We start from the raw sequence: 27,824 nt of genomic DNA on the forward strand, positions 1-27,824 counted from the left end.
ATGAGGGATTGGTATCATTGTTTTAGTATGAGGTATATTTTATAAAAAAGAAAAAAACATCAGTAAAGTAAAGAAATCAATAAGGAAGGGGATATTATGCAGTAAACATGAAATGCTCATGTTAAAAACATATACTAACAATAAGATCTTAATTTGTCATTAATCTTGAATTTAATAAATATTGAGTTCCATGTAATTATTTTGCTAACATAACCGAATATGATGCCTTGAATAAACCACTTTTGCCTTGAGATTTTGACTATTCTCTCTAGAGATATATATATATATGTTTTAGTAATACTAGGAAAATCAAATTTTCTCAACCATTCCCACTTTCGTACAGCTTGTAATACAGACCAATAATAGTTCTTCAATTAATAACAGGAAGGATTATGAAATTTCTACTCGCCTGACGAAAATTTCAATAACGATATAGGATTTACATGTCCAAAATAAAACTGTATTAATCAGTAATATAAAAAAATGAAATAACGGAGAACTCATAAATAGGGAATTTAAATTTAGAGAAATATCATAGTTGATTTAATTTTTTTTTATTTGTTCAATTCACACTCAAACAATCGTATGATACATTTGTACATTTGATACTTTGTTACATTTTAACTATTATTTTCAATCAAACAACTTATAATTAGCTGGTATAGCACACATTAAGTTATGTATTTATTTTGTAAAGATCCTAGACCTTAGCGAGATTAATATTCCAATATGCTAACAAGCAATTTAGCTGTTGAAAAGAGGATTCCTGACTCAAATAAGTTTGGAAATTGCAACCAAATTAAGATATTCCAATAGAAATCTACAGAAATTAGTTATATTTTTTAATACACATAATCCCTTATCAGTTCCCAATAACTATTTATATATAATAGCATAATCAAATAATGCATTGCAGACCGAAATATGGAAAAAGAGGAACATATTTTCTTTCAGAGTTTAAAAGAATCTTCTACTTGTTATTCAAAGGCAAAATAGTCTTAAAAATTCCAAAGTAATAGATAGTTAGGCTTGCAGTTTTCAAGATGTATATTTATCCATATTGGTATTACAATACGAATTCAAATTTATAAATGGAATTTATATTTGTGATAGAGACTATTCAGTAGTGATTCGTGAGTTATAGGGATAAAGGAGTTTTAAATTACTCTTATCAAGGTTCCTCACAGTATTTTTCATTATATTTTTCTTTGTGTAAGTCTTCTTTTCAATAATATAACTTATAAGTATAGGATGATTAGATACAGAATAAAATAACTAATTATGCGCAATAACAGAATGTAATATGCTTAGCAGAAAAAACTATCGAGAAAAGATAATAATTATCCATATAGACAATACATCCTAAACTCCAACATATAAATTGAATTGATATCAACGTGATTGAGATGAGTTATTTCTGCGTTATATACATCAAGGACACATATCAATGAAATAGTTTTCTTGGAGTAGGAGAGAAATTATAGTTGACTTAAGGAGAAAAGGGCTCAAGAACTTCAATGAAGGAAGAGTGGATGGAGGATAAGAACTCTCCCTGTTCCTCTCTGGATCTTAAAATCGATAATTCTGATGTTTTATTGAACTTCATTCTTCTTATATTTAGGAGTATACGATAATTCCGTAGAAAATATAGAGGAATTTATGTATTTTTGAGAATAGAGGCAATGATTCAAGAGGTTAGAAGTCACTATCAGAGACCTTGATGTGAAGTGCATTTTCATATTGAAGGGATTTTCCTTTAAACCACCGAGTGAGGCACAAAGAGGCAACAACATGAAATTGAAGAAAGGATCAGAAGATGTATATTAGATATCCAAATGGAAAAATATGAATCCTGTTTAAGTTGGCCACAAGTAATTCTATCTCGAAATAAGAGACAACGACAGAGGATAGTTGAAATGCAACTCTCGCAGCCTTTTAATGAAAAGGAAATAAATTTGGTACGCGAAGTGAAGAATATAGTTGGCTGAGTGAAGCGGAAGGATGTCGACTTTTCCGAGTTATTACTTAATTTAAATTGCATAATTATGTAGATATGTTTATTTTTTTAGTTATTGCTTATTTACTATTATTGTAATATTACAATACAAACTACTATGATTCTATAATCCTACTTGTAAACTTATTCCAATAATTAGGATCGATAAAATCATCACAAAATCAAATGACAATTAATGTAATATAATATTAAGACTTATTATTAGATAACAAATAATTAAGTTTGAATAAGGAACATGATTATTTATTCATAAATAATTCAATTATGCTTTTAATTCACTCTTATCCGAATTCATCGCTGTCCAAGAAGAAAAACGCCAGTACGAATTTGCACACTACGACTCTCGTGCAAAGTATTCCTGGAATTAATTCTACTGTCATGATCATGGTAGATATAAGAAAAAGTCGTAATGCCTTACATAAATAGATATGATCTCCTCCGGCCTTCTCGCTCATTCAACGGACGGACTCCGAGAGAACTCATCCCCCCTCTCCTCCAAATACTCCATAACAGCCAAATTTACAACTTCTTCCAAACAATGAGATCTTCCATCTACTTTCGTGACCATTCGAAGCGCTATTTAACCCAACAACTCGGAAAAGTCGATATCCTTCCGCTTCACTTCGCGTCTTCATTCCTCAACCTTCACTTCACTAACCAAATTTATTTCCTTATTATTAAAAGGTTGCGAGAGTTGCCTTTCAACTATCCTCTGTCTCTTCTCTAATTTCAAGATAGAAAGAGAAAGTATGACGTATGGGCCAACTTATACAGGATACCCTGAAATTCATACCTACATGCGTCGAAGTGTTTTGTGAATCTAAAAGAAGTTGTAAGTTCCTATCCCAGCTGCATACGAAACTTAATAGCTGAAAGCCATTGAACAGTCTTTCTCATACCTTGTCATGTCACCGCTTCACCTCTATGGATTATTTATTCATGCGTCACACATGCACTACTTCAAACTAAATAAAAGAAAGAAAAATAGCAGATCTCACATAGCTATAAATATATTATAGGCTATAGCCTTTATATAGGAGTAAGATGGAAGATCCTGGTGTTTCGCGCTCAGGAAGGATTCGTAAAAAATCTAGCAAGTTAGTAGATTATGAATCTGTGGATGAAATTCCTCCACCTCAAATCATTCGTCATACAGAGAAAATTAAGCGTGGGTCCGATGAATTCCGAGACTCTGAAGAGATCATCAGAGATGAAGACTTTGAAGCTATTCCACATCTAGGAGGTAATTAAATATTATGAATAATGTTCATACTTGAAATAATTTGAAACACAGTTCTTCTCCTTGAGAGTATGACATGTAATATTCGGATTCATCCATCAATATTCATGAATATTGATTAGGTGCATGAAGTCATGAAAATCAAAAATGACATGATCATGAAAATTGACATCACTCTTGAATTGACTTCCAATCCACTCCATACTCTCCTTAACCCGCAACTTCATTTACACACAAGTCAATTACTCAATCCAATAAATTAATTGTAGTTTCATTTCTTTCATATCTTTCTCAAATTAATTATATATTTAAATAATATTTTATTAAAATCTACTTTTATTTTTTGGGATTTTTTGTAGCCGAATGGGACAATGAGGATTATGATCCAGATGAGGAAGATATGTTGATGTTGGATGATTCAATTACAATAAGTCGCCATAGCAGCAGCAGTAGAAAGGATGGTAAGGACTAAGGACCCTCATTCTCGGTACTATCCGCCTTCAGGAATTATGACAATTGACAAGGATTTCCCATTTCACTTCTAATTAGATTAATTCATACTCATTTATGACCCTTTCTTGCATCTGCAATTTAAACTTATTTCCAAGTAAACATGCTCATTTTTCTGGTCATGAAATTATTTAATTAGTTAATTGAAATAAGCGACCTTTTTTGCTACCTCTCGGCTATCTCCATTTCCTCCCCCTCTCTCCCCTACCGCTTGTTGATGTGAGACTTCTAGAGTGAGCTGCTCATGATTCCTATCCTCAGAGTATAGATGAGACTCTCTGACGTCACGATCTCATTCCCTTCTTAACAATCAGCACTGGCTTTCCGTTTTCTTGTTCCTTCTCTCTGAATTTTTCTGTGAAGAGGTTCTTTCCTAGAGATGCGCTACAGAGAATTGCATTAGCATTGATATTGTAGCATTGTACAGTGTGATGAATGGAAGAATGCTCTTGCTAATGTAATGCAAGAGAAGCCATTATCTAAGCGACATATTTTCCCTTCTTTTCTTTTCTCTTCGCCAGGTACAAGGAGCATCAAAAGACAAACCTCAACTAATAGTTTTTCCAAGAGGAGAAATTTGTGTGATATCTCTGCATATACATCTTGGGCCAAGGATGCTAGAGAAAACATTCTAAAATCCTCACCTCGAATTTATTCATACAAGCTCAATCAACGTCTTCAAGAATCTTGGACAAGTCTCGGTCGAAAAGAAAGGCTAGTTTGGGAAAACCGAGCAATAAGGTTCAATAATTTCCTCAAAAATAAGACTGGGAAAACAACAATAAAACAACTCAAAGCAATGGAACTAAGTCCAGTTTCCAGCGTCCCCAATCAAAATTCAGGGTTATTCAAGGTAAGAAATTAGTATCCTACCGGCTTTTTTAGGATGTGGGTCATCTATTATGATTTTCATTTCTTTAGGTCGTCGGAACGGAGCCAATGGACTCTGCTGCCCATCTTAAGCTCCTGGGCGAATCTCTTTCAATTATCGGCGAACGCCTTACTGAGCATGAAGGACAAATAGCAGTCTCAGGATCCTTATCTGTTCTTTTAGACTCTTTAATATGTGCTATGGGGCCTCTGATGTGTCTTACACAGCAGGTCCCGGAATTAAATACTGTACCACAAAATAAACTATCCTCGATTCTGGACAATGTCGCCTACATAATGCCGGGTCTCTAATAATAACTTTTCAAATCTATATTATAGTACAAAATCTTATACTTTATTAAATACATAATATATTCTTCAGTTTACTTGACTCTCAATTCTTTCCATCTTTTGGATGAGCTTATTTAATAGACTAGTATCAAGCTCATGAGCCACAAATTTAGTCTGATGGGGAGATCCCCGTGTTTCAATGACTAAATGAAGATCAACAAAGGATTCCTCAAGGTTATCACTTGATGGAATGCATTTGACACGCCACTTGAAATCTGCTAGAGCTTTCTGTGTTAAACTTTTGGATCGTTTTAGAGCTTCTTTTAAGTTGAAAGAGTGAATTACATTTAAGGTGCGGAGAGCATTCTTTTTATCCTCTACTGATAGGTTTGATATTTCTATGGTTGTCAAATTAGATAATATAAGAAGCTGTTCATCCATGTTACAAGGACCGAATGAAGTCTATGAGAACATAGAAAATTAAATGATAAATGAATTATGTGTATCACATATAAATCATACCTTCTCGTCATTTGATGTTTTGGTCATTGCTTTGTTAGTTTCAGCATCAAAGATCCACCACTATATGAATAATTTTCGATCAATGCTGAAATATGAGTGTATCTTAACTGACGTCATAGGTTTATGTTGTATTTACTTACATATGAGCAATAAATAATATAAGTACAATGTGTGTATTTTAACTAATAACTATTTATCGATAAAATCTAATTTTAATTCGTTTAGTTTTATTCATTTAATATAAAATTAAATAATTCTATAACATACAAAAATATGCTAGCCGTTGAGGTTTAGTGATGATTGTTGATTATATTTAGTCTGGTATATAATAGTAGGAAAAATTTAACTCAAAACCATGGAATTCTAGGGACATGGAAGGCTCTCTCTCTTTTCCCGCATTTTTTTGTGAGTGCTAATATTTATTCAAACTTTGTTATTGTTCCTCATTAGTCATTACTCATTAGTAATGAGAAATGACTAATGAGGAACAATAACAAAGTATATATATGGGAAGGTAATGACTCATTAAAGATAAGTATCTAATATCGTCGAATAACTAATAGTTAATTTTGAGGAGTTGTGTAACTAAAAAAAATGTAATTTCATTAAATGGGTTCTTCAAATACTCTGTGACATCATTTTCTCTCATTATAATAAGGATCCTATTATTATATGATAATATTATTATTATAATGAAGATCATGATACTAAATTTGACGCTATGTTTCAGGGGTTTTCAAAATACTGCCGGCTAGTTGTTGCTTACCCAATTATTGGACTGGATATAAAAAAGAACCTAAAGATCCTATCGTTTCTCTTCACTCCTTCCCACGATAAATTCTTAAAAAGTGCCTTGGTAAGAGTCATAAGTTATGACTCTTTCCAAGGCACTTTTTAAGAATTTACCTTAGTTATGACTCATAACTAAGGTAAACTGACGAGGCTTAGGCACCTTCAAAATATTCAAGAATTTGTTCCCTTCATTTACAAGATAAGGATTTTGTTACAGAGAGTAAAGATGATCGTCGAAAGAGTCTAAAGAAGCAGTTGTTGTCTATGGATCCTAAACTCCGAAACCGTTATATAAACCCATCTGTTCTTCCAAGAATTTTCATTAATCTTCCAAAATCCTCATCTACGGAAAAACGTAAGAGGATAACAACGAAAGCTACATCATCAGCAAGGCTTTCTGATGAAAATTGATGCCTTTTCTAGAAGGAAGAAAATTTATTAAAAATGGATCTTGTGGAGGATTTTGAGGACTTATGTTCCAAATTAGTCATTGAACAACTTCCAGAAAATATATGTTCTAAGAGAACAGAGGACTGCATTAAACTTAAGTTTTTGGAAGGTTCATCCAATGCATTCCTTGAAATAAAATTCACTTTAAGTATTGAAATATCAGTCAATCCTAAAATAATTTACCATATAACGATCGAAGAAACGATTACTTCTATAAACAAGCTTCAAAATATACTGGTCTATATGAAATCCCTAGGCTCTCCATCAATGCAAAAAATAAGGCTTGATCCTTCATTCGTGGAAGCCTGACCCCGTCCTTTCAACGAGGAAGCAACTAATGGTCGTGGGATGTGATGCCAACATTTTCAGGGATCGACTCTAAGAGCCCTCTGGGGGACTTACGTCTGTTGGATTGACGTTTTGTGATAGTTATCAATCCAGAGAAGCGTTTAAAGAAAGCCCATCGGATAAAATCCTATTCCAAATTCGTTCGAAACTATGACTATTCCCAAAATAAAAACTAATTATCAGCTATATATTTTTAATTCACTATTTAGTACACCTCAATCTACCAATTCAGCCTTACATACATATGCTTGTAACCCCAATTTATTTTTTCTACTTTATGAATTGAACATTGAATGGAACAATAATAACTATTCCCTCCGAAACGCATTTCCAGTGGATCAGAATTTATTTTTCTAAGGAAAATAAATTTGTGTTTGTACAAGATTATCTAGCATCACTTTCATTCAATGATGTTATATTTATTTAATAGATATTAATCTTGTAATAATAAAATAATTCATTCATTATGGTAAACAAGTGTGTTTATGTTTGGTGTCGAACTGGAGCCGATAAGAAACTTCCTTCAGGTATCGGACTACATATATATGTCTTAATGTATAGGGTTCTGATATAAATGACTCCTCTTTCCTTTAAAGTATCTTTACTCTGTTTACTAATTGTAAAGTAATAATTTTAAAATCCAGATTTAATTCATTGTAGGGCAACACAAATTAAGTAAATAAATATAATTAAAATTCATTTATTGTTGCGTCTTGACGAGGGAGAGACACAAACTTATTTATAATAGGAGAAATCCAGGATGACCGAGAGAAATGAGGTGTAGGAATGCGTGGAGGAGTAAAACACTTTTTACAGGAACATCTGTATTATTTATTATACAAAACCACACTATTTATTTACACAATACGAGACTATTTATACTACGTAAAACACAGTACTTTAATACATTAAAGAACATACAAGAAAATAAGAACAAGAAAGGAAATATGAAATACATAACATTTATATTACAAAATGGTAAACTTTGGACCATGCCAAAAAGTATAAAAACAAAAACATTTAACTTATATTGACATTAATATCTGTAAAAGTAAATCATTTCTAATACTTATTTCGATTGTTATGAAACTTGACGATATCCTTGCTTGATACTTAATAGCAGAGGTCGGCGACCTATGGCACACGTGCCACTTCTGCCAGGCGGAGGCATATTTACTGGTACGTACAAATTAGACCATATTCCTATAGTATGTGTGGGTTTTTTATCATTATTGTTGATTGTGACACACTCATTGATTAGAAATGTTGAAATTGGGACTACATGTCTCAAAAGTTCCCTATCCCTGTTTCCACCAAGAAAATATTTTTGATTAAGAAAACTTGCGTAGAGTAAGTGCTTCAATCGAAAAGTGATACAAATTTAACATTAACATTTTTCTATAAGACAAATAGAAAAAAATTAACAAAAGTAAAGTTTAGATTGAACATTTTATCAGTTAAAGTTAGGAGTCATTTTTTGGCAAAGGATGTACAATATGTGTAACTTAAATCTTAATAGAAAATTAAGAAAGAGAGAGAGGATCAAAGGGTTGAATGATGATTAATAATATTAATATTATATTAGACAGTATTGTGTCCGGTTTTTTTTTCATTTCATCACTGAAAATTACTATTAATTTTGTTTTATGAAATAAAAGGCATAATTAGTAGTGTATTTGTAAAAATACATTATATCTGTTATAAATCTGAAAAGGTAATTTATTCACATTCACACTAAGATGTAGCTAGTTTAATAGTTATACATTCGTTTATCTAGCCTAGGTTAATAGAAGAAAATAGCAAAATAATAATATAAGAACCAAGGTTAATAATTTCTAATACACTTATAATTTTTAAGGTAATAATCATTGAAATGTTTGAATAGATAGTTAAATTTGAAGAAGTAAATCCTGGATAGTATTTTTGTTAGAAGATGTCCCAATCATTTTGTTAAGCAGTAATTGAATTGCATTTTTTTACAAAAAAAAACAACAAACCATTTTTAAAAAACTTAATAAAATCTTTTTAAATTATAGTTTGTGTAATAATGCTTAATAGTTAATTTCATATATTAAATCATAGGAAAATTGAGTTGCACTTATAAGAAATTCTATCGGATGTGAAAAAATTATTCCTGTAGTTAAGAAAATAACTTTAAACCCAACAATAGACAACACATTTGATGATCTTATTTTTAAGGCAATGAATAAGCAACTTCCGAAAGATATCAGTTTCATTAGCGAAACAGAATTTATAATGTTATTTTGTCTCAAAAATGAAGGTGTACCAGAAATATCATACGATACAAAAAATTTAGACATGTAACTTTTAATTTATTTTGTCACGGAGATAAATTATACAGAAGATATTCTTTTTTTCTCTACATTTTTAAAAATAATGTATTTCGTTGGCGCTTATCATTTGGGTGAGTAATCTCAATCCAAAGCCATTAATAGAATAGATAAACTGATGAGTGAATTAGAAGAAGAAATGTCTGATGACCTTATAGTTAAAATGAATTTTATAAAAGGGCAATTCTTTCATTTATTTCAAAATAAAGAGAAATACTCATTGGGTGCCATATGGTTAAGAACATCACCAAGCTTGTGTAATGTTGTTAAAAAATTCTTATCGCTACGTCGTAGAAAATTATCTGACGAGAATAACTAACTTGTGTAGAATGTGGAATAAATTATTTTACTAAAATATTCTTAAAAACAAAGAATAAAAGAATTATCCGGCTTCCAACGATATATTATTTTGATGATAGATGAAGGTAATTAATTTTGTAAATTTATGAAGATTATTTTTTTTTTTAAATTATAGTTTATTTTGCAATAGAGTTTGCAAGTGGAAAATGCTATGGAGAAGTTGATGGGAATATATCCCCATCAGTTAAATCAGTTTTAACATTGATTATTTCTTCGTTAACATTTTAATAAAAGTATGTAGATCCCCTCATTGAAATTGATAAGTTGTCAGCATCTTATCAATATGACATCATTATTAAAACATTAAAAATGTTACATGAAGTTTCCTATCGGCTCCAGTTCGACACTGAACATAAACACACTTGTTTACCATAATGAATGAATCATTTTATTATTACAAGATTAATATCTATTAAATAAATATAACATCATTGAATGAAAGTGATGCTGGATAATCTTGTTCAAACACGAACTGAAGTTGATACTTTATTTTTGAAGGGCAAATTTATGAGTTTAAATAATTGGTTCAATTATTTTTTGACGATTTACTTTAGAAAACCTTTTTTTGGGGATATAAAATGCTAATCCAAAATGGAAGAGTTAAATAAAACACCACGTGATGTTGTTAAAAAACTACAACAGCGACAAACTATTACTCTTTTATATTTGGACAAAGATCATTTGAGTTTACCAACATGAATTTGTCAAAAAATTTGATGTTTATCACCACAACAGGTTGCGTGATTGGAGCTTGTGCTACTCCAGATAGTATATAAACTCATTGACTTTTCCTTCAATAGATCATCAAATTTTATCGTTGAAACTTAAACAAACTCCAACTAAGGAATTAGTATAAGATCTCATTGTAAAAGTTTTGAATGTTTACCTCTAAGCTCTTTAAATTTAAAGCTCATGCAACCTACAACATATCTTTATTAGCTATATTTCATAGGTTTTATAGAGAGTTAACACTTCCCAATATTTGTTTTGAGAGATTAAAAAATGACCTTTAATCGAGAAAAAGATCGTAAAAATCATTATTTTAGTACTACGAGAAAATGAAACATAGATAACAAAATGATTTTGCAATTAATTGATGTTAAATTTTTATTTAGCTAATAATTCGCACTTTATCTTTTTATATATATTTATGTAAGTTATATAAAGCTATAAACATGCGATTTCTCCTTCCATTTTTAAAAATAAGAATGACAATATTAAAAATAGACAATGTTAAAAGCATTACAATTAGGTTTCAGTTTTTTTTTTTTTTTCTTCATTTGAAAAGAGTAACTTCATCATTAAGAAAACTGTTTAAAAATAATTAGGTTATGATTCTTGTACATATCACATATTAATAAAACATTTAAATTTAATGAAATCTCTACTTTTATATAGAGAATAAATTCAGGAAAAAAAATATATTAATATTCAAATATATATTATCACAAGAATTTAAATGCTCATAATACTTCTTGAATCAATGATGAATCACGGTGAATATGAATGAAGACATTAAAATACGAGTTAATTTTAAAAGGTCATAACAATCAAAAAATTAGAAAAAGGATTGTCACACGGAAAATGGATTTATCCCTATAGATATAAGGAATTTTCTTCCTCCAAAAAGCTGCTTATGACAAGAGATGTAATTTGTTATGGTTTGTTTAAACATTACTCAGAATTTAAGAAAGAAACGAAAAGAAGATGAGTATTCCTTTATGCGTTAATCAACTTCTTTATCGCTAAAGAAGAAAGGAGACAGCATGCTTTTGCGGCAATATATGGAAATTAGTATCTAAGTGTTCATTTTTCGATAATAGTAAAGAAATAATTTCTTTTTATTGGAAGTCCCTTTTTGAATCCTTAAATCTTCAAAGGTTTTTTTTCGTAAACAGAATGAATATCTGGCTTTCAGAGTAGTAGAAGTAATTTATGTGTCCTTAAATGACTAAAGCCATATCCTTTTTATCGGGTAGTTTTGCTTTTTTTTCCCAGCCAGAGTGAATTGTGAATAGTGAATGCGTCAATAGTAACCGATAAATGTTTAGTGTGTATTTTAGTAAATTTCTTTCCTCCAGAGTTATACCTAAACAAAAAAGGTTTATTAAAAAAACAAAAATAGACAGAAAAAAGGAGCTCTCAATTACTTAAAGTAAATTTCAAACATTTTGTCGGTAACTGACTTTGGACCAGTTCCATATATTTTATAGACTTCATCAGTATCTGGATAGAATGCATATAACCCTCTAAATTGACATTTTTGATCTCTAAACAGTAACAGGAAATGAGAGCAATCACAACGATCAACAACATTGAGGACCCTATTACGAGTTTCTGCATTGACAACACCAGGAAATACAACAAATTCTATGGCATTAAGAATTATGGGACGATTAGACTTTGTTGCAGGTTCTCTGTATAATCGAGTGCCTAAAAATAGAACAAAAAGCTTTAATTTAACCCATGCGGTTACATATTTTCTGATAATGTTTTACCTGGTCTATAACCATATGCTGAAAAGCCCGATGCTGTTGAAGATATGTCAGATGCTCCATCATCAAAATCGCCTCCTCCAACTCTACTTCTTCTTGAATAACCAGGAAGGGAGCCAGGACCTAAATTGTGGAACATAAATACATAATATAATGGATTTCAAAAAAGAGCTAAAAGTTTTTATGTGTTTAAAAATTTGAACCTTGAGCACCTCTCGGGGATGTAAGCGATGACTTAGTGATTCGAGTTGTAGTTAATGGGTCCAATCCAAATTCAGTACTAGATATTCCTTTATAAGCAGCGTTAAATAAAAAAATACAAATCTATTCAGGAGGATAAATCAACATGATCGAAGAATAATAATAATTAAAAAAAAAAGAGATTCAAACAGTGAGGGTATACATATATTAGAATCCTCATATATTTACTTCGAAATAATTGAAACTATAGAGATCTCTTACTTTCCTTCAATTAATCAATTCTGACAAAATGGATAGATATTTGATGAAATATTTGCAAATTTAGAGTGTTTGTGTATGAAGATAACAACATTTACCACTTAAATTAGCTATTGATTTAGATTTTGCAATGCGTCCCCCTTCATATACTCCACCAGGAGAAGTTCGATAACATGTAAAAGAAACTTCTTCATCTCTGACACCAGTATTTACTGCCGAACCTGACAGATGTGCAGAAACCCTTCTATGATTTCGTCGAAGGGAATTGATGTGTGTCAGAGTCCTAAGAGATCCTGAGCCAAATCGAGAGGAAGAAGATGAAGATCCCCAACGACTAGATGTCGTTGATGAATAAAAATCTGAACACGAAAATAATTTCAGTGAGTTTAATCAAGGAATCTTTTTTTTTTTCAAAGGATTGCGTACTATTAATGAATATAATTTTATAAGAAACACCACTTTGATACATTTCCGAGAGGTTACAAAGCATGCTTTAAGAAATAATCAACTTACCGATATGGCTAGAACTAGAAGCTTTTCTAGTCCTTCCTAGTTGTCTTCCACTCAGATCACGCATGGATCCACCGTAATAATAATCATGGTCTAAGAATAACACAAAAAACTGAGATACACAAGCCCCCCAAAAAAAAGAAAAAAAAAAAAAAAGAAGTTATTAACCATGACATACCATCATATACAGAGGCGTTGGATCCTCTTCTTGCAGCACTATATGTCATACCAGAGGTAAGACTGTCCCTAGAGCCTCGATAACTTTCACCTCGCATACGACCATTTAACCGATTAATGTCATCTAATAAGGAAAATGATATAAAAACCAAAAATAGCTAACATTTATCTTGGTGCATGCATACTTCATTAATGGACAAATAAATAAGAAATAATTATTTTAAAGAGGAGAATGTAATTATTAATTATATTAAACTAGATATATAAGTATTTGATAATGTACTATTGTATGGGTTCTATGTAAGAATTGATGATTGAGGTGATACTAGCTATTTTTTTCATCTTTTTTAAGTGTCCTAAACAAAGATAGGTCAAGTAATGTCATCAACTCCCCAATGATTGATTACAAAAAGGTGATTTCAAAAAGTATACCGTACATTTATCAGAAATATAAGTTTTAAAAATGTTATGTGCTAGTGTCCGCAACCAAGTGATTAGTAGGATAGTAAAAAATTAGTTATATAAATAAGTTAGTACTGAAGAAATCAAAAGTAATGCCAATAATCCCCATGTCTTTTAACTTTGTTATAAAATCTTTTAATCAAATCAATACCTCCCGCATAAGCTGAAGAGATACTAGGGTCCCTTTTCCCCCTTGGTTGAGAAGCTGAACGCATGGTACGATCAATGCGTGATAAACGAGGAGAACCTGGGATATAAACATAACATTCATGTACAAAATGAGTATTGAAATACGAAGACAAAAAATATAATTAATATGGATAAAGATAGAAGGAAAAGAAAGAGAAAACACAAAACAATTACAAACAAAACATGTACATTGCATAAGGAAGTAAAAGTCCCTCATTCCAAAAAAAAGTACACGCACCTTCAACAGAAACTGAAGACAATTTTCGTTTAAAAGCCCAATCTGGACCTGGGAGTCCAGGAGATTGAAGAATGGCTTTAAAGAAAGATAAAGAAAGAAAAAATAATGTAAGAAATCAGCACAAAAATGTCAAATTGTTCGTCATCCAGAGTAATTGAAAAAAAAAAAAATGTAACATGAAAATTAAAATAAGGCAGAGTGAGAGTTTATTTGTGTGAGTGAGCACTGAAATGAGAAAAATGAGAGTGACTTACCCAATGAACCTTCATCATTGCTATAATTGGAGGATCCTCTGCGAGAAGCAGTTCTGGAACTTGGACGAGAATTTGAAATCTTACTCTTACCCATATTAGCTAAACTTAAAGTTGGGTTGGTGTCATGATTAACAGAGCTACGAGATTCTGTTCGATATAGGTTGGACCCTATAACGATGTGAGTTTAAAGTATTTAAAAAAAAAAAAAAAACCAATGTTCATGCAGAAAAAAAGGAAAGACAAACGTGCTAATAAATGAAAGTAAAGAGCGGACACTGCAGCAGAACTTTAAAATAATACTGTCTAATTACGAGAAACAAGAAAATATCAAGGAAAATAAATAAAGTTACATAATAATATACGGTATATCAAAGTGTTGAAATATTACGCACGCAAACTTGAAAACTATTATTCCTTTATACGAATATCAATATTATTATACCGGAAATATTAGATGAAGATCCCCTTTTGGAGCCAACCCCCATAATTGATTGAGCATCAGCACCATCTACATGTATGGTCTTGGGACGTGGACGCCGAGTAAGGCTACCTTTAGAACCTCCAACATTCTTGGATCTCATTTTTGGTACGGGTTTGGCACTCACAGGCTCGGGCATCCTCCCCTACAAAATAGGAAAAGCGTATAAATATAAACATCGCATAGGCTATAGTAAACTGAGAAATACATTTTCCATTTCTAAACGCTCCATCTCTTTTTTCAGACGATGTTGCTCAAGTATAGCTTCTCTTCGAGCCCTTTCTTCATCTTTTTTGCGCACTTTCTCCTCCTCCTTAGAGGCATCTTCCGCTTTTCGTAACCGAGCTTGCTCTTCTTTTTTTATACGGGTCTCTTCAGACTGTTGTTTCCTCTTCAAGCTTTGCATCATTATCCGCTCTTTCTTTCGCTGCATTTCGTCTTGTTCTGTAGCATCTGTCTCTACATTCCCAACTATTAACCCTTTGCTCTTACTGTTGTCAGACTCTGAACCACTTTCTGGTCTTAAAAGAATCATAGGTTGTAATTCAACTTCTGGATCAAGTTCAAACTTGGGTAATGAATCATTAGGAATAATTGCATGATCGATAGCATTGGTATTAATGTGCCATTGTGAGTCCAAGCTACGATTAGGAGAAGGAGAATCTCCGTTCTGCAGCATTTTTTTGTAGGGACTAGCACACTGCATACGATCATCACCCATATTCATGTCCTAAAAAGAGTAATTATTATATAATGATTTTTACAATTATAACAATACTACATACAATACAAATCATAAGGTCAGGCGGAACATTTTCTTTCCTAGAACTGTTAGAGCCATCCGATGACATTTCTGAAGCTACATTAGCCTTTTTATTACTTAGCCTACGTTGTTTGAGCTGTGGTTTGGGTTTTTTAGGAGCATCATCTCCAAAAGAAATAAGAAAGCCCAATCCAGAATTACCATCATCTTTAAGTTTTTCCGTTTTCATTTGTGAAAGGATTTCAGCCTCTTCTTCAGTCAATACGTTAGCTCCTGAATTAGAGCGTAAGGATGCTGGACCAGATGTTTCTCCAGCATTAACTGAACCACTACCTGATCCTCTTCTATTAGTACGATAAAATACTCATCATTACTTTATATATTACACAAATAGATAAATTGAACATATACAAATCGATTGAATGAATTTATAAAATTATCTTTATGATATAAGGGATTTAAATCATAAATACAATTGATAAACTCATTGGTAGAAAAACATTTAAAAAATAAGTGGGATAATCAAAACCTACCTATTTTGTTTAAAAGTTGAACTGATTGTAGGCCTTTGACGAGTAGGTGATGGAGAATTCTCACTTACTCGATACGTTTTAGAACCTGATGAAATATTTAGATTTGACAACCTTTCACTAAGTTTGCTATCTTGAGTTTCAGTTTCTTCATCATTCGCACTACTACTTTCCTCAATGAATGAAACATTTTGAGGAGCCATGTCATCTTCCTCTGGCGCCGGGATACTAGAATGAATAACTCGACGAGGAGTATTATCATTATTGACAGATCTCGATGCAGTAGAATCTCGAGAAGACTGACGAGACAAGGTTCTGTTGACTTGCTGAGGAGGAGACGAATCTACCTCAATTTCACTAGAACCCCGATTTCCGAAGGACGAAGACACCCTTGGAGATGAAACTGAAGGCGATGGATTTGAGGATGAATTGACAGTGGATTTATTATCATGAAGGCGAAAAGGTGTTCGAGAAGGAGACGACATATATGCCAGTGGACTAGCGTTACTATTACTATTATTATAAGGACTTGGAGCAGGGCCAGGATTGTTGTATTGATCATAATACATAGGATGTGTTGGACCATCTTGCATACGTTGTTGGTGTTGCATAGGACCATAGCCGTATTGATTGTTATTATATTGTGGGTCATATTGATGGGAGTTATTGGGATACATTTGATGATGAGCAAGAGGTGGGGGTGGATGATGTATTGGATTTCCCCACTGATCCCTCATAGGACTAGAATATGGATCATACTGAGAACTTTGAGGACCATAATATCCAACAGGATGCCCATGAGGCATATGAGATCTCTGCATTGGCTGCATATGAGGAGATCCCCATTGAGGACGTCTAGGGGAAGGTTGTTGTTGTTGCCACGCAGTGGGTTCTATTGCAGCTTGATGAGCAAAGCTGATGGGTTGTGGCTGACCCCATGTCCTCCTCTGTGAAGGTTGATCTGGAGGAGCAATGTAAAAGGGTTGGGGATCCATGGGATTTGACTGTTGAACTTGGTGAGGTGATGGTTTGTTGCTAGTATGCATTATTTGCTGAATGTGTCCTTGCTGTTGAGTAAGGCGTTGAATATCACTTTGTAGATCATGTAACGAATCATTCATAGCATGAAGAGATCGGGAGTATGATTCTATGTCCATGGATTCCATATCAGGAGTTTTTTGAGTACTTTGTTGAGGTTCATTGCACCATTTTGATTGGACGGCATTCAAGTCGTCGTTCAAGTCCTTAAATAAACAAAATAATAATCATTATCATCATCATGAAAAATAAAAATACAAATAATAATGATGGAATTGAATTCAATTATGCATTTATAAAAATAGAGCAACGACTGTAACATAATAATTAAATAATTTAATTTTAGCTGAAAGGGAGGGTATTAATACTACTTATGATAAACATATGATGATACCTTGAGCGAAATTGGTCTTTGCGTCTGAGAAGAGTTTTGATTAGATTTTATGTTAGTATTAGGCGAATTTCCGGACGCTTTTAAATTGTTATCATCCTCTTCTTTTTTGTTCTAAACAACAAAAATATGTCAAATTGTAAGAATGAGGAAGATATATTAAAATAATCACTCTATGTATAGGCCAGCTAGCTTTAAATAATACATAAGTATACACACATATTTGTCTACAACAACAACAACGATCATAATTGAAACATCATTAAAAAGAAAGAAAAAGCAAAATCTATATATTTAGGGATGTAGGTTATAGCATTACTTTACTTTCGAAACATAACTCTTGAATCATAAAAATATTTAATATCAGCAAAATCTGACTGTTGTTGCTATTGCAGTTATATTTATATACAACTACTATATTAAATTATAGTCTACGCATTTTGTATACAATATCTTAATGGGATATTTTTAAGGAAAATTCAAGGATCGATCATACATGATCAATATGCAAATAACTGCCATTGAATAAATTATTTTTGTTATTTCCTGACTGTCTGCCTATTTGCTAGCCAGTTCTCTTATTACATGTATAAATGATCTTGCAGAATTAAGTTATGGAAAGTGTATTAGTCGTGTTAATTTACCCCTTTTACAACGGCTCTCAAAAAAGCTTCTTGCCCGACCTTTTCCCTCTGTTTAGCCATAACAGACTCCATTCTTTTCTTTTCTTCCTCTATTCGTTTTCTTCGCTGTTCGAGCTTTAACCTAACACTATTCAACTGTGAGGCCATGGCTTCTGAAACAAAACAAGAATAAGAGATGAGATAAAAAAAACAATACTATTTATAAAAGTGACACATACATATATATGTGCACCGTTCAATCTATTAATATGGCATGTTCCTATTACCTGGATTCCCATTTTCATTGCTACTGCTGGTGGTAATAGGTGCAGGAGTATTATTAGTACTGCTGCTTATATTTGAATCTTGAAAAGTCCGGGATCGGATGGAATCACTGCCTGGAGGAGAGTTCTTCTTTGGAAAATCTTCTTTTTCTTGCTGCATATAAGTGATGTTGATGCCACTAAATTGATCTCGTGCTTTTTGCCTTCGTAAATCTGCAAAACACACTTTGTCACCACCTCCAGGAGATGATACAGATGAGTTTTCTCTCCTTTCCATTTCCTCTAGATTTCGATTGTCCATCATGGAATTTCTATCGTTGTTTGGTGTTTTTCTCCCAGTGTGCACTCTCATTTCTTTGTCTGGATTTCTTCCTAAGAGCTTGAGATTTTCTGAAGACCCCCCCAAATTTTCAAGGGATAATTGCGAGGCGTTATCATCAACTGAATTTCTTCTCGAACGCCTTCCGGCATATGAATGAACACGACGAACGGGCGAGTCACTAGGTCTCCCAGCAACTGGAATGCTTTTCATTTGTTCAAATACATTAGAAGGAGAAGAGGACGTTGTTGTCGAGACGGATTCTCCAGTTTCGCCTCGCTCATCAGATTTTGTATCTGTATTTTGGTCTTCTTTATTAAAACTGGATAAAGTTATGATGGATTTGCCTCTTTGAACAATATAATCTTCATTTTTGTCTGCAAAATAGAAAAAGAAATGGTAAATAAGAGCGGATTGACTTTATAATATGTATAAATGCATGATATATATTAGATACATACATAGAAAGATGGAACAAATAAAGTCAAAAGAAATACCCTTTCCATTGAAGAAAGAAAGAAAATAACCTATGTGAGTCATCACAATAATTTCCAGAAAAATTATTTACAAGAAAATGTCGTGAGATCATTAGATCGATATCATTACTTCTCCTTCAGTTTATTATTATTACAATTTATTATTTGTAAGTGATTGAATGTCAAAAGTTAATAATAATAATCTAAAATCTACGTATGTATTTATAAACCTCTACCAATAATCTCAGTTATCAACACTTATATGGCAGCAATTTCTCTTTGAGATACTATCAGAGCGCAAAAAGTGCTTGTTTGTGCCAAGGAAATTTACTAAATATTTATTTTGTAAAACAAATAGGCAAGCATATTTATATATGCATATTGATACTACTCATAATCTGCGTTGAAGAGAGGAAATTGATTTAACTACAAATAAGGCCCACTCACCACTTAAATACCCCGAAACCACTCATGAACCAAAAACCAGACACTACACACATAATCATCACGACAAAATAGTAATAGGAAACATGTAATTATTAGTTTTAATTCAAAAATGAAAAAAAAAAAAAAATCACTTTTAAAACAAGTGAGAGAAACAGGAAAGTGTACAGTGCATGACGGTATTTTTTTGGAAAATAAAATAAATTTCTAACAACGCCCAGCAGGCCTTACGCATATCATTTCTTCCTTCATAACCTATGTAAAGATTTTTTGGATTATAAAAGTACCTTTAGGTTAGGTATAATAATATATGTAAGTTACACACAAGAAACACAGGCATAAAATACATTTTTACAGGCACAACTAGGAGACGACAAGTGGCTTCGATAAGAAGGAAGGAAGGGGATTCAAAGAAGGGGGAGGTAGCAAGCCGGTGTTTTATTTTCTTCCACTGAAAAGTAAATGTACGTTTGTATGCATGCATATGTAAGAAAGAAATCAATCAATGAGGATTATCATTGGATAAGATCGCCGGTAGAATTGACGTGTATTCAGTATCTGCACGAATGGGCTAACTTTTTCTCATAAGACTTCGTTTGACTCGTACTTTCTTAATCATTAACTTGTGATGAGGAATTACTATGACTCACAAATAAACAAAAACAAAAACCTGACTCAAAAGATCACAGACTTTAAAAAAAATTATACATAGATGTAGGTATTAATGTAGATATCATTGTAGTTGGAATCGTGGGGTTTCCATTGTAAAAGTGCATTATATCAAATAATAATTGTTTATGCCTTATATGAATTATATAGATCTAAATGTGTATAAGTGTCCGTTCAAAATACCTTTATTCATCTGTAGTCTCCCCACCAAAAACTTTTAATTATGTATATAATTAATAGATTAAGAAAAGCCTAGAAGTGGGAAATATAAAATCAAATGATTTTCAGGTAGTACTTGCATTATATATGTAGTTTATAATGCAAGTACTACCTGAAAATCATTTGATTTGTACTTTGTATGTGATATGTTCCCAGTAACCACCAAAAATACAAATAATATGTAGGTAAAAAAGAAGTGATAATTTTTCTTGATATTTTAGTTTTCTTACCCCATATATTAGGTTTATATTAGACTTAAAATGCGTTAATGTTATTCGTCGTTTTCTTTATAGTCATCGTGGGATGTATGTGTCTTGTCAAAGTATAATGTAATAATGTTAAAAAGTCTATGGTTTTTAATTGTCGAGGTTGGCTTGATTGGAGAAATATATATATTACGTTTAGGCTAAATGATAAAAAAACATATCAAGTAATGGTGTTAGCAACATAATTATTCATTATAGTCTTGAAAAATTAATTATTTATAACTAGGTACAAAGAATCCCTCCTACGCCCGAGAAGATACATATCTTTACTTATCATGATCACACATGACTAGGAATGAGAAAATAGCTCTAGCTCTTTAGCCGAGACTGATAATTTTACCGTCAACATTTTTGCTATAGGTAATTTCGCCTTTTGCAGATTTTTCTGCATGACATATTTGAAGTCTTTTATATTTATATTTTAAAGGTTCAAACTTCATTTTTAGTGTTTACTGTTGTATCTCAGCTATAAATAAGAAAAAAAGTGTGTAAAAAAATGAGGAATGTTTGTAAGTACGAATGAGTAAGGAGTCACGTATCCAGAATCATGAGTCTATTTCAAAAAGATTCATTGGCTAATGGCACCTTAATAAATCATATTCATCATTTTAGTTGGTGCTTAAAGAAATGTAAGAAAGAAAGAAATGTTTTAATAGTAAAGTCTAAATTAAAAGTTCGAACCTATAACAAAAGAACATAAAAAAGTAGCAAAAAGGATTGTAGCACGTTTACCTATACATTTATCATTGAATAAAAATACTTGCTTTCCTACCTTTTTTGTCATGAATGGAATTGTTTCTCTTAAATCCATTAGGAGACTTTATTCGATGCATATCTGAAATATTGACAAAAAAAAACGAAATTAATAAAACTCAAAAAGGGAAGGGGAAAACTAAGAAGGTGAATGTAATGTACAAAATAAGTGGCCCGTCAACACAAAAGCAACCAAAACTACTTATTCATATTGATATCTTTTATTTGAAAGGAGCCACATCAGGACCAATAGCTAAAATTCTTGAGCATCTTCACTAATCCTACAAATCTTAATAAAAAGTCTATAATAATTCAAATATGTCAATTAAATATAGGGTTGTATGTATTTATGAAGTAAAAAATTAATTGGTGGTTCCTCATTTTCTTAGCTTTTCTTTAGATTGCTTAGATTTTTTTATGTTGACGCATCACAATGTACTTCATTATTTAGGATCCAACAACAGAAACAAAAAAAAAAAAAAAATGTGTACGGGAAAAAACCAACATGCAGCTACAAACAAAATATAATAATACTACATATACTACATTTTAATTTCAATGGAACCTGTTCTAAGACGTGTGGGCTCATGATCAAGCGAAGGTCTTAAATCCGGTATTTGACCTTTCACCGACATATTTCCGCTTCTAAAAGAAACGGGAACTCCTTTAGATGAGCAGCATGCTTTAATAAAAACATAAATAGGTTATTGTATAATTTTTGTTTCTTAAAAAATGATTTACAAAATGTAAAATATATTAGAATAGCATTTTGAGAAATTTACCTGGATCTGGTACTTCGATAACGTTATTCTTATTAATACCAGTGAGCCTCACTACACTACGGGTCTTAACTTCCAAGTTATTGAATAAGTCAGCCAGAAAGGATATGATATTTAATTTAATAGAGTCATGCATATACACGATATCTTCGATTGAGAGATGACAAATGTTAAAGTTAAGGCTCTCTTTACAAAACCGATGGACAAGTTGAATATTATAAAGGGAGTCTGCCATGGAAGGAGGCGATCCTAGAGCTATTTCCCTCCACATCAATTCGTCAGGGCAATAGTGAGCAAGTACTCCAGCGAGTCCAATACCATCAGAGAGATCCGATATTTCCTTAATCTGAGTAAAACAGGGAACATTTTTGTTTATACTATCGAGATCATTGGCGAGGTCCTCCTCCGCTTGATGTTTGAGAGCAATACAACATGCATTGACCCAATTTAGTAACGACTCTTCTTGATCATTACTAGGAGTAACATCCTTTTCGTTGCAGAGAATTCGTCTTGTAGCACTTTGGATACACTCTAAGGAAACAGCTTCTTTAATGAAAAGTGACATAACGGCTTCAGTGACAGCCATATGAGCACTCTGTAAAACAAAAATGATAATAAAAATAAAAGGGTGTTGACTATATCATAAAATTATAGGATCCTTATTACCATTTTGAGAGGTGTCGTTTGGATAAGTACTGTTTCCGTTAAACTGCAATCAGATGGCTCGGCGACATAGATACCCTTACGTGCAAGAGCTTGAATGATTCCCCAATGGTTCAAATTATGGAGATTAGGGTCCTGATATAAATAGGAAAGTGCCATACAGTATAGTTCAGCATTTGCCAAAGCATGAACAATATGTGGCTTGAGACGATCCAAATCCTGTTTATTAGAAGATAAATGAAGAAAAAAAAACAAATAAGTAGTAATACGAAGATTTTATTAGTAAAATAAAAAAGATAACCCACATTTTTTATGTTCTTAGTACAACGAATATATATATATAAATAATGATTCATAAAAAGACATAGATATGCCATCCTTGAGGTGGAGGAGACATGAAACTAACAGCAATAACAACATCATTAATTATGATTATGCCTCCCTTTCATTGATTTAAAAAGGTGTGTAATAAGATGAACAAATAAAGACGTCTGAGTGTACAGATGACTATCAAAAGAGAAGGACGACAACAATATTTAAGATTTGTGGGTCTTATTGTTGAAAGAGCTATAAATTTTGATATTTCATCTAGAGCATAAGTGCAATGATGTATAATTTTGATATATAGTCATGCTTATCATGTGTCTATATCGTACCTATACCGAATTTACATACCAAATCGTAATAATTGATAATAAAGATGATACTATTAAGGAAGCGTATACTTAATTACGATAGGAAAAGAAGAAGTAAGAGTTGAAGTCTAAATAAGCATATGTTATATGTAGTTATGAAAAATACAAAACAAAAATCTAGATTTACAACAAACGAGACAACATCAATGATAATAATGATTTACCTCAGACAACTTATCCTTCCATACGCAATAATCAAATTAAGTAGGAAATGTAATGTATTAATCAATGTATGTATGTACGTAAGTATCTACTTACATCATGATCACTATAAAAAGGCTCTGCTAATTCCTCTGGAGTTCTGTGATTGTAGGCTTTGGACAGTAGATATTTAATGGATGCACGTTGTTTAGCCTAGTGAAATAAATAAATACATACATAAGATGTTAATCATAATCAAAGAAATAAATAAAATCAAAAAAATATTGTGTGCTGTACAACTTATTCTTCCGTGAAATTATTACATAATGTAATGTTACATCACATTTGAAATGGAAATAATGCTGTATGTATATGCTAATTATTTCCATACTCTTAAAGATTAATTATTAGCAGTTAGTAAACATAAACCGTATATCCATTCAGATCACTTTTTTATTCGTTTTTCTTTTAAAATAGAATGTCTATTACAGTAGTATGTGCACACCTGTTCTATTTAGAAGAGTTCAGGGGATTTTTTTAGTCTATAGGCCGACCTACTATCTATAGAATCTATATAGATTCTTAATGGGAAAAGAGAAAGTAAATTATAAGACATACTTCAAGTCTCCTGATTAACAAGCTTAATTATCATAATAATGAAGGGGGAGTGAAAGGAACCCCTTTTTCAAGAGAGAGAGAGCGAAAAAAAAACCCCCAAAAAACGACACATCTGTTCACAAATAATGGTCAAATTATTTTTTCATAAAAATAACTAATGTAAAAATGACATACCTTGAGCAACTCATTATTATTTCTTTGTCTGACAGTAAAATAACCAGACTCAGGACTCATTTTATAAGATATAATTCGAGGAGACATCTCTAAGTTAACAACCATTTGTGAACATTTTCTATTTTTCCTTCAATTTAATAAAATGATGATAATTATAATCCAAAGGTGAAGAGAAGCTAAGGGTCTGATAATCCTTGTTTGATCACAGATGTTCTATATTTATTTATATGAATGTATTTCTTTCTCTCGCTATTGTAGTGCTAGTAGCTTCAAATTGTCAATAAAAGAAGAAAAGAAAAGGCACTATGAATAGTCGGAGTAAAACCACTAGCAATCATTATTATTTTGTGCCGTCACCGATATTTTTAAAAGTTTATTAAATGAAAAAGGATTCGACAGACCAGAGTCACAGTAATAAGATAACAGAAAAAATCATACTAAAATTACTTATGTTTCAATGTTTCATACAACTAAACAAACACTTTTTTATTTTATTTTTAAATACAGTCTTACCTAAAAGACTAGTCTGCCCCCTCAATTTATTATATTCAGATAGGAAGGCCAAACATACACCAACGCATAGAAGGAGCGCTCTCATACATATAACATAATAATAATAATACTTGAATGAGATTCTTACAAGGAATGTTATTACTAAGTACCTTTTTTTGAAAGCATACATATTTAATTTGCCGAATGATGAACAATTGCAGAACTGCTAATAGTTGAAAACTTTTGACATTGAAGTACCATTAGAAGTAGTTATTGTTCGAAGCTTTGTATAATATAATACTATAAAATATATATATATTATAATATATCAACCTACTCAAGTTCATTCCAGCTCAAAGATTTTTCTTAGCAGTTCATCCTTTTTATTTCATCATCATCATTAGTTAATTTCTATAAAATAGACATTATTGTGATGATGATAATATGGTTGTACTTATATATTGACATTATTATTGTTATATTAACCTATTTCACAACCAATTATTTTATCCTCCTTTAAAATAAATAAATAATTAATAAAAAATCAGCTTCAAGGTAAAAATCCTCTCTTTGAAACTCTTTTAAACATTCTTCTTCTTCAAAAGCTTTTAATTATATACTCTACTCTACTAATAAGTATTAATAAAATAGATCTTTTTTATGTAGCATTTTAACCTTCCATTGTTATTATTTTTATATGATGATAAATATCCACTACCTTAAGAGTGTGTTTGGTTTGCAATCTCAATAGAGGCGTTATAATATGACATTATTACTACTATCATTTTGCCTACACACACAGAAGAACAGAGAAAACCCCCACATACTACTAAATCGATATACATATATGTATAAAAGAATTTACCTACTTTTGTGTAATTAAAAAAAACTAGCATAATAATTTCTTTGTTTTACCTTCCACCAAGGAGGTATTTCAGACCCCCAATAACCGACAAGCTGACTCTTATTAATCCATAAGAGCATCCGCTTGGCCTTTTCTTCCTTCCATCGAGCTATATCCTCAGGCATTACCTGTTGCAAAACATCCTCTCCCTCCAAAGGTAACTTTTCCTCAGAGAAAAAATTCTCCTTATAGTTTTCCATGCGGCTCAAAGGCTTAATTTGACTCGGCTTAGCAGGGTTCATTTCTGGAATTATTTTCATAATTTCTGCCCTTGAACTATCCTCCTCTTTTTCTTCGTGGCTCTCGAGTATACGGACAAAGCGAAGCTTCTTCTCAGTGAAATTGCTCCCACTCTTAATATTCTTCCCGCCATTTGGATAGCGCACTTCAGGAGTACTGAAGGGTCCATGAGGGCCATACACGCCTCCTGGACCGTATAACACTTCTCTATCTTCATTATTGGTCAGACTCAATTCTTTGATTTCCTCACTTATTTTATTAGAAATACCCAGCGATGGTGCAAATGAGAATTGACTGCTTCGTTCTATTAGAGGAGGAGTAAAAGGTCGATTACCATGGAACATGACTCCAGAATGAACTGATTTACAGAGCTCTTCAGGAAGAGAGGGATCATAGATTGAGGAATCACAATCCATGTTTGGATCTCGAGGCATCATAACTCTTACAGATTGAGTCCTCACAACAGGTATATGAAGCTTCTTCTCATTTTCCTCTTGAGATTGAGAAATGAAAAGAGGAGTAGCTTCTACAGATTCAGAGTACTCATTATCTTTGACCTCAATATTAATGGGGGTGTTTAGAATTACTTCAGACTGAGTTTGATGAACGAAGGGTTTAATTATAGAAGTGATACTTTGTTTTCTGACAATGGAAGTGCTTGAATTCTTCACGAGAGGTGCCTTTCCTTCTTTGAGAGAGAAGTTTCTATCCCCAAATATCTTTGACAGCTTTGGTCCCAGAGTTTGTCTTCCTAGCTCAACAGTACCAATATTAATGTCCAACTTTTTTTTCGTTGGGCAAAACCTCGAATTTTTCTTTTAACTACATAATAATATGAACACACTTGAGAGCTATGATTATGCATGATGATAAAGGTTACATTTTCAACTACAACTCTGGAATTTCATTTGTATGTCGTTATATGTAGACCTACTAAATACAAACATTGATAGCATAACAATTGATAATCCACCTCAAAAAAGAGAAAGAGAAACAAGGGTGATAGAAATCATTGACTTTGATGTGTTTTAGGACCAAGTAATGACATAAATTCAGCTCTCATTTTTTTTTTACATATGTCCTTCAAACCACCACCTAAAACACCTCATACCTAAAAACATGCATATTTATTTATTTACTGACTCCCACACAGTGAAGCCCACCCCCACTTACAGATTTTTACTCATTTATGTAGAAAGTTAGAAAACACAAATATATTAGGAAGCCCCTTTTGATGAATGAATGAATTTGAATAATAACAACGATACAAAAACATGCATCCACATCTGTAAATTGGCATGAGAGTAGCCTGAAATCTTTTCAAATAAAG

General features: G+C 32.0%; 2 protein-coding genes and 4 long non-coding RNA genes across 7 annotated transcripts; 2 read left to right on the top strand and 4 right to left on the bottom strand.

Annotated features, from left to right (window-relative positions):
• Positions 1–2,043: 2,043 nt before the first annotated feature.
• Positions 2,044–2,991, bottom strand: LOC139905405 (uncharacterized). Its single transcript, XR_011780113.1, has 3 exons — positions 2,815–2,991; positions 2,436–2,740; positions 2,044–2,375 (listed from the first exon to the last, which is right to left on the bottom strand). It is a non-coding gene; the product is annotated as an uncharacterized lncRNA (long non-coding RNA).
• Positions 2,976–5,023, top strand: LOC139905404 (HMG box-containing protein 4). The gene is made up of 4 exons (XM_071888525.1): positions 2,976–3,260; positions 3,617–3,718; positions 4,289–4,620; positions 4,689–5,023. Exons 1-4 carry the CDS (start codon positions 3,062–3,064, stop codon positions 4,947–4,949), a joined length of 894 nt encoding a protein of 297 aa, XP_071744626.1. The 5' UTR covers positions 2,976–3,061; the 3' UTR covers positions 4,950–5,023.
• LOC139905406 (uncharacterized) lies at positions 3,239–4,226 on the bottom strand. The gene is made up of 3 exons (XR_011780114.1): positions 3,937–4,226; positions 3,592–3,882; positions 3,239–3,543 (listed from the first exon to the last, which is right to left on the bottom strand). It is a non-coding gene; the product is annotated as an uncharacterized lncRNA (long non-coding RNA).
• Positions 4,953–6,348, bottom strand: LOC121117268 (uncharacterized). 2 transcript variants are annotated; one of them, XR_011780112.1, is made up of 3 exons: positions 6,217–6,348; positions 5,451–5,535; positions 4,953–5,390 (listed from the first exon to the last, which is right to left on the bottom strand). It is a non-coding gene; the product is annotated as an uncharacterized lncRNA (long non-coding RNA). The 2 variants fall into 2 exon arrangements; XR_011780111.1 differs by lacking the exon at positions 6,217–6,348 and adding an exon at positions 5,591–5,734.
• On the top strand, positions 5,717–6,288 carry LOC121117269 (uncharacterized). Its single transcript, XR_005864139.2, has 2 exons — positions 5,717–5,855; positions 6,181–6,288. It is a non-coding gene; the product is annotated as an uncharacterized lncRNA (long non-coding RNA).
• A 5,212-nt stretch (positions 6,349–11,560) lies between the features above and the next one.
• On the bottom strand, positions 11,561–27,435 carry Patronin (calmodulin-regulated spectrin-associated protein patronin). The gene is given in 22 exon segments (XM_040712272.2): positions 11,561–11,742; positions 11,744–11,840; positions 11,902–12,184; positions 12,250–12,369; positions 13,219–13,308; positions 13,394–13,516; positions 14,006–14,101; positions 14,282–14,356; positions 14,536–14,703; positions 14,978–15,158; positions 15,222–15,743; positions 15,799–16,120; positions 16,310–17,550; positions 17,739–17,849; positions 18,380–18,531; positions 18,646–19,338; positions 21,808–21,870; positions 22,354–22,470; positions 22,571–23,162; positions 23,234–23,449; positions 24,184–24,279; positions 26,266–27,435. Coding segments are annotated over 22 exon segments (6,072 nt in total). The 5' UTR covers positions 26,932–27,435; the 3' UTR covers positions 11,561–11,694.
• Between the last annotated feature and the right edge of the window lie 389 nt (positions 27,436–27,824).

This window comes from Lepeophtheirus salmonis, chromosome 5 (assembly GCF_016086655.4).
Source record: "Lepeophtheirus salmonis chromosome 5, UVic_Lsal_1.4, whole genome shotgun sequence".
Taxonomy (NCBI): Eukaryota; Metazoa; Arthropoda; class Copepoda; order Siphonostomatoida; family Caligidae; genus Lepeophtheirus; species Lepeophtheirus salmonis.

What these genes read in the sequence shown, in the direction of transcription:
- LOC139905404 (XM_071888525.1), top strand. Translation starts at nt 3,062, where the DNA reads ATGGAAGATCCTGGTGTTTCGCGCTCAGGAAGGATTCGTAAAAAATCT. An exon ending in AGCTATTCCACATCTAGGAG is followed by an intron (nt 3,261 to 3,616) that starts GTAATTAAATAT and finishes GATTTTTTGTAG; the next exon opens with CCGAATGGGACAATGAGGAT. An exon ending in AAAATTCAGGGTTATTCAAG is followed by an intron (nt 4,621 to 4,688) that starts GTAAGAAATTAG and finishes TCATTTCTTTAG; the next exon opens with GTCGTCGGAACGGAGCCAAT.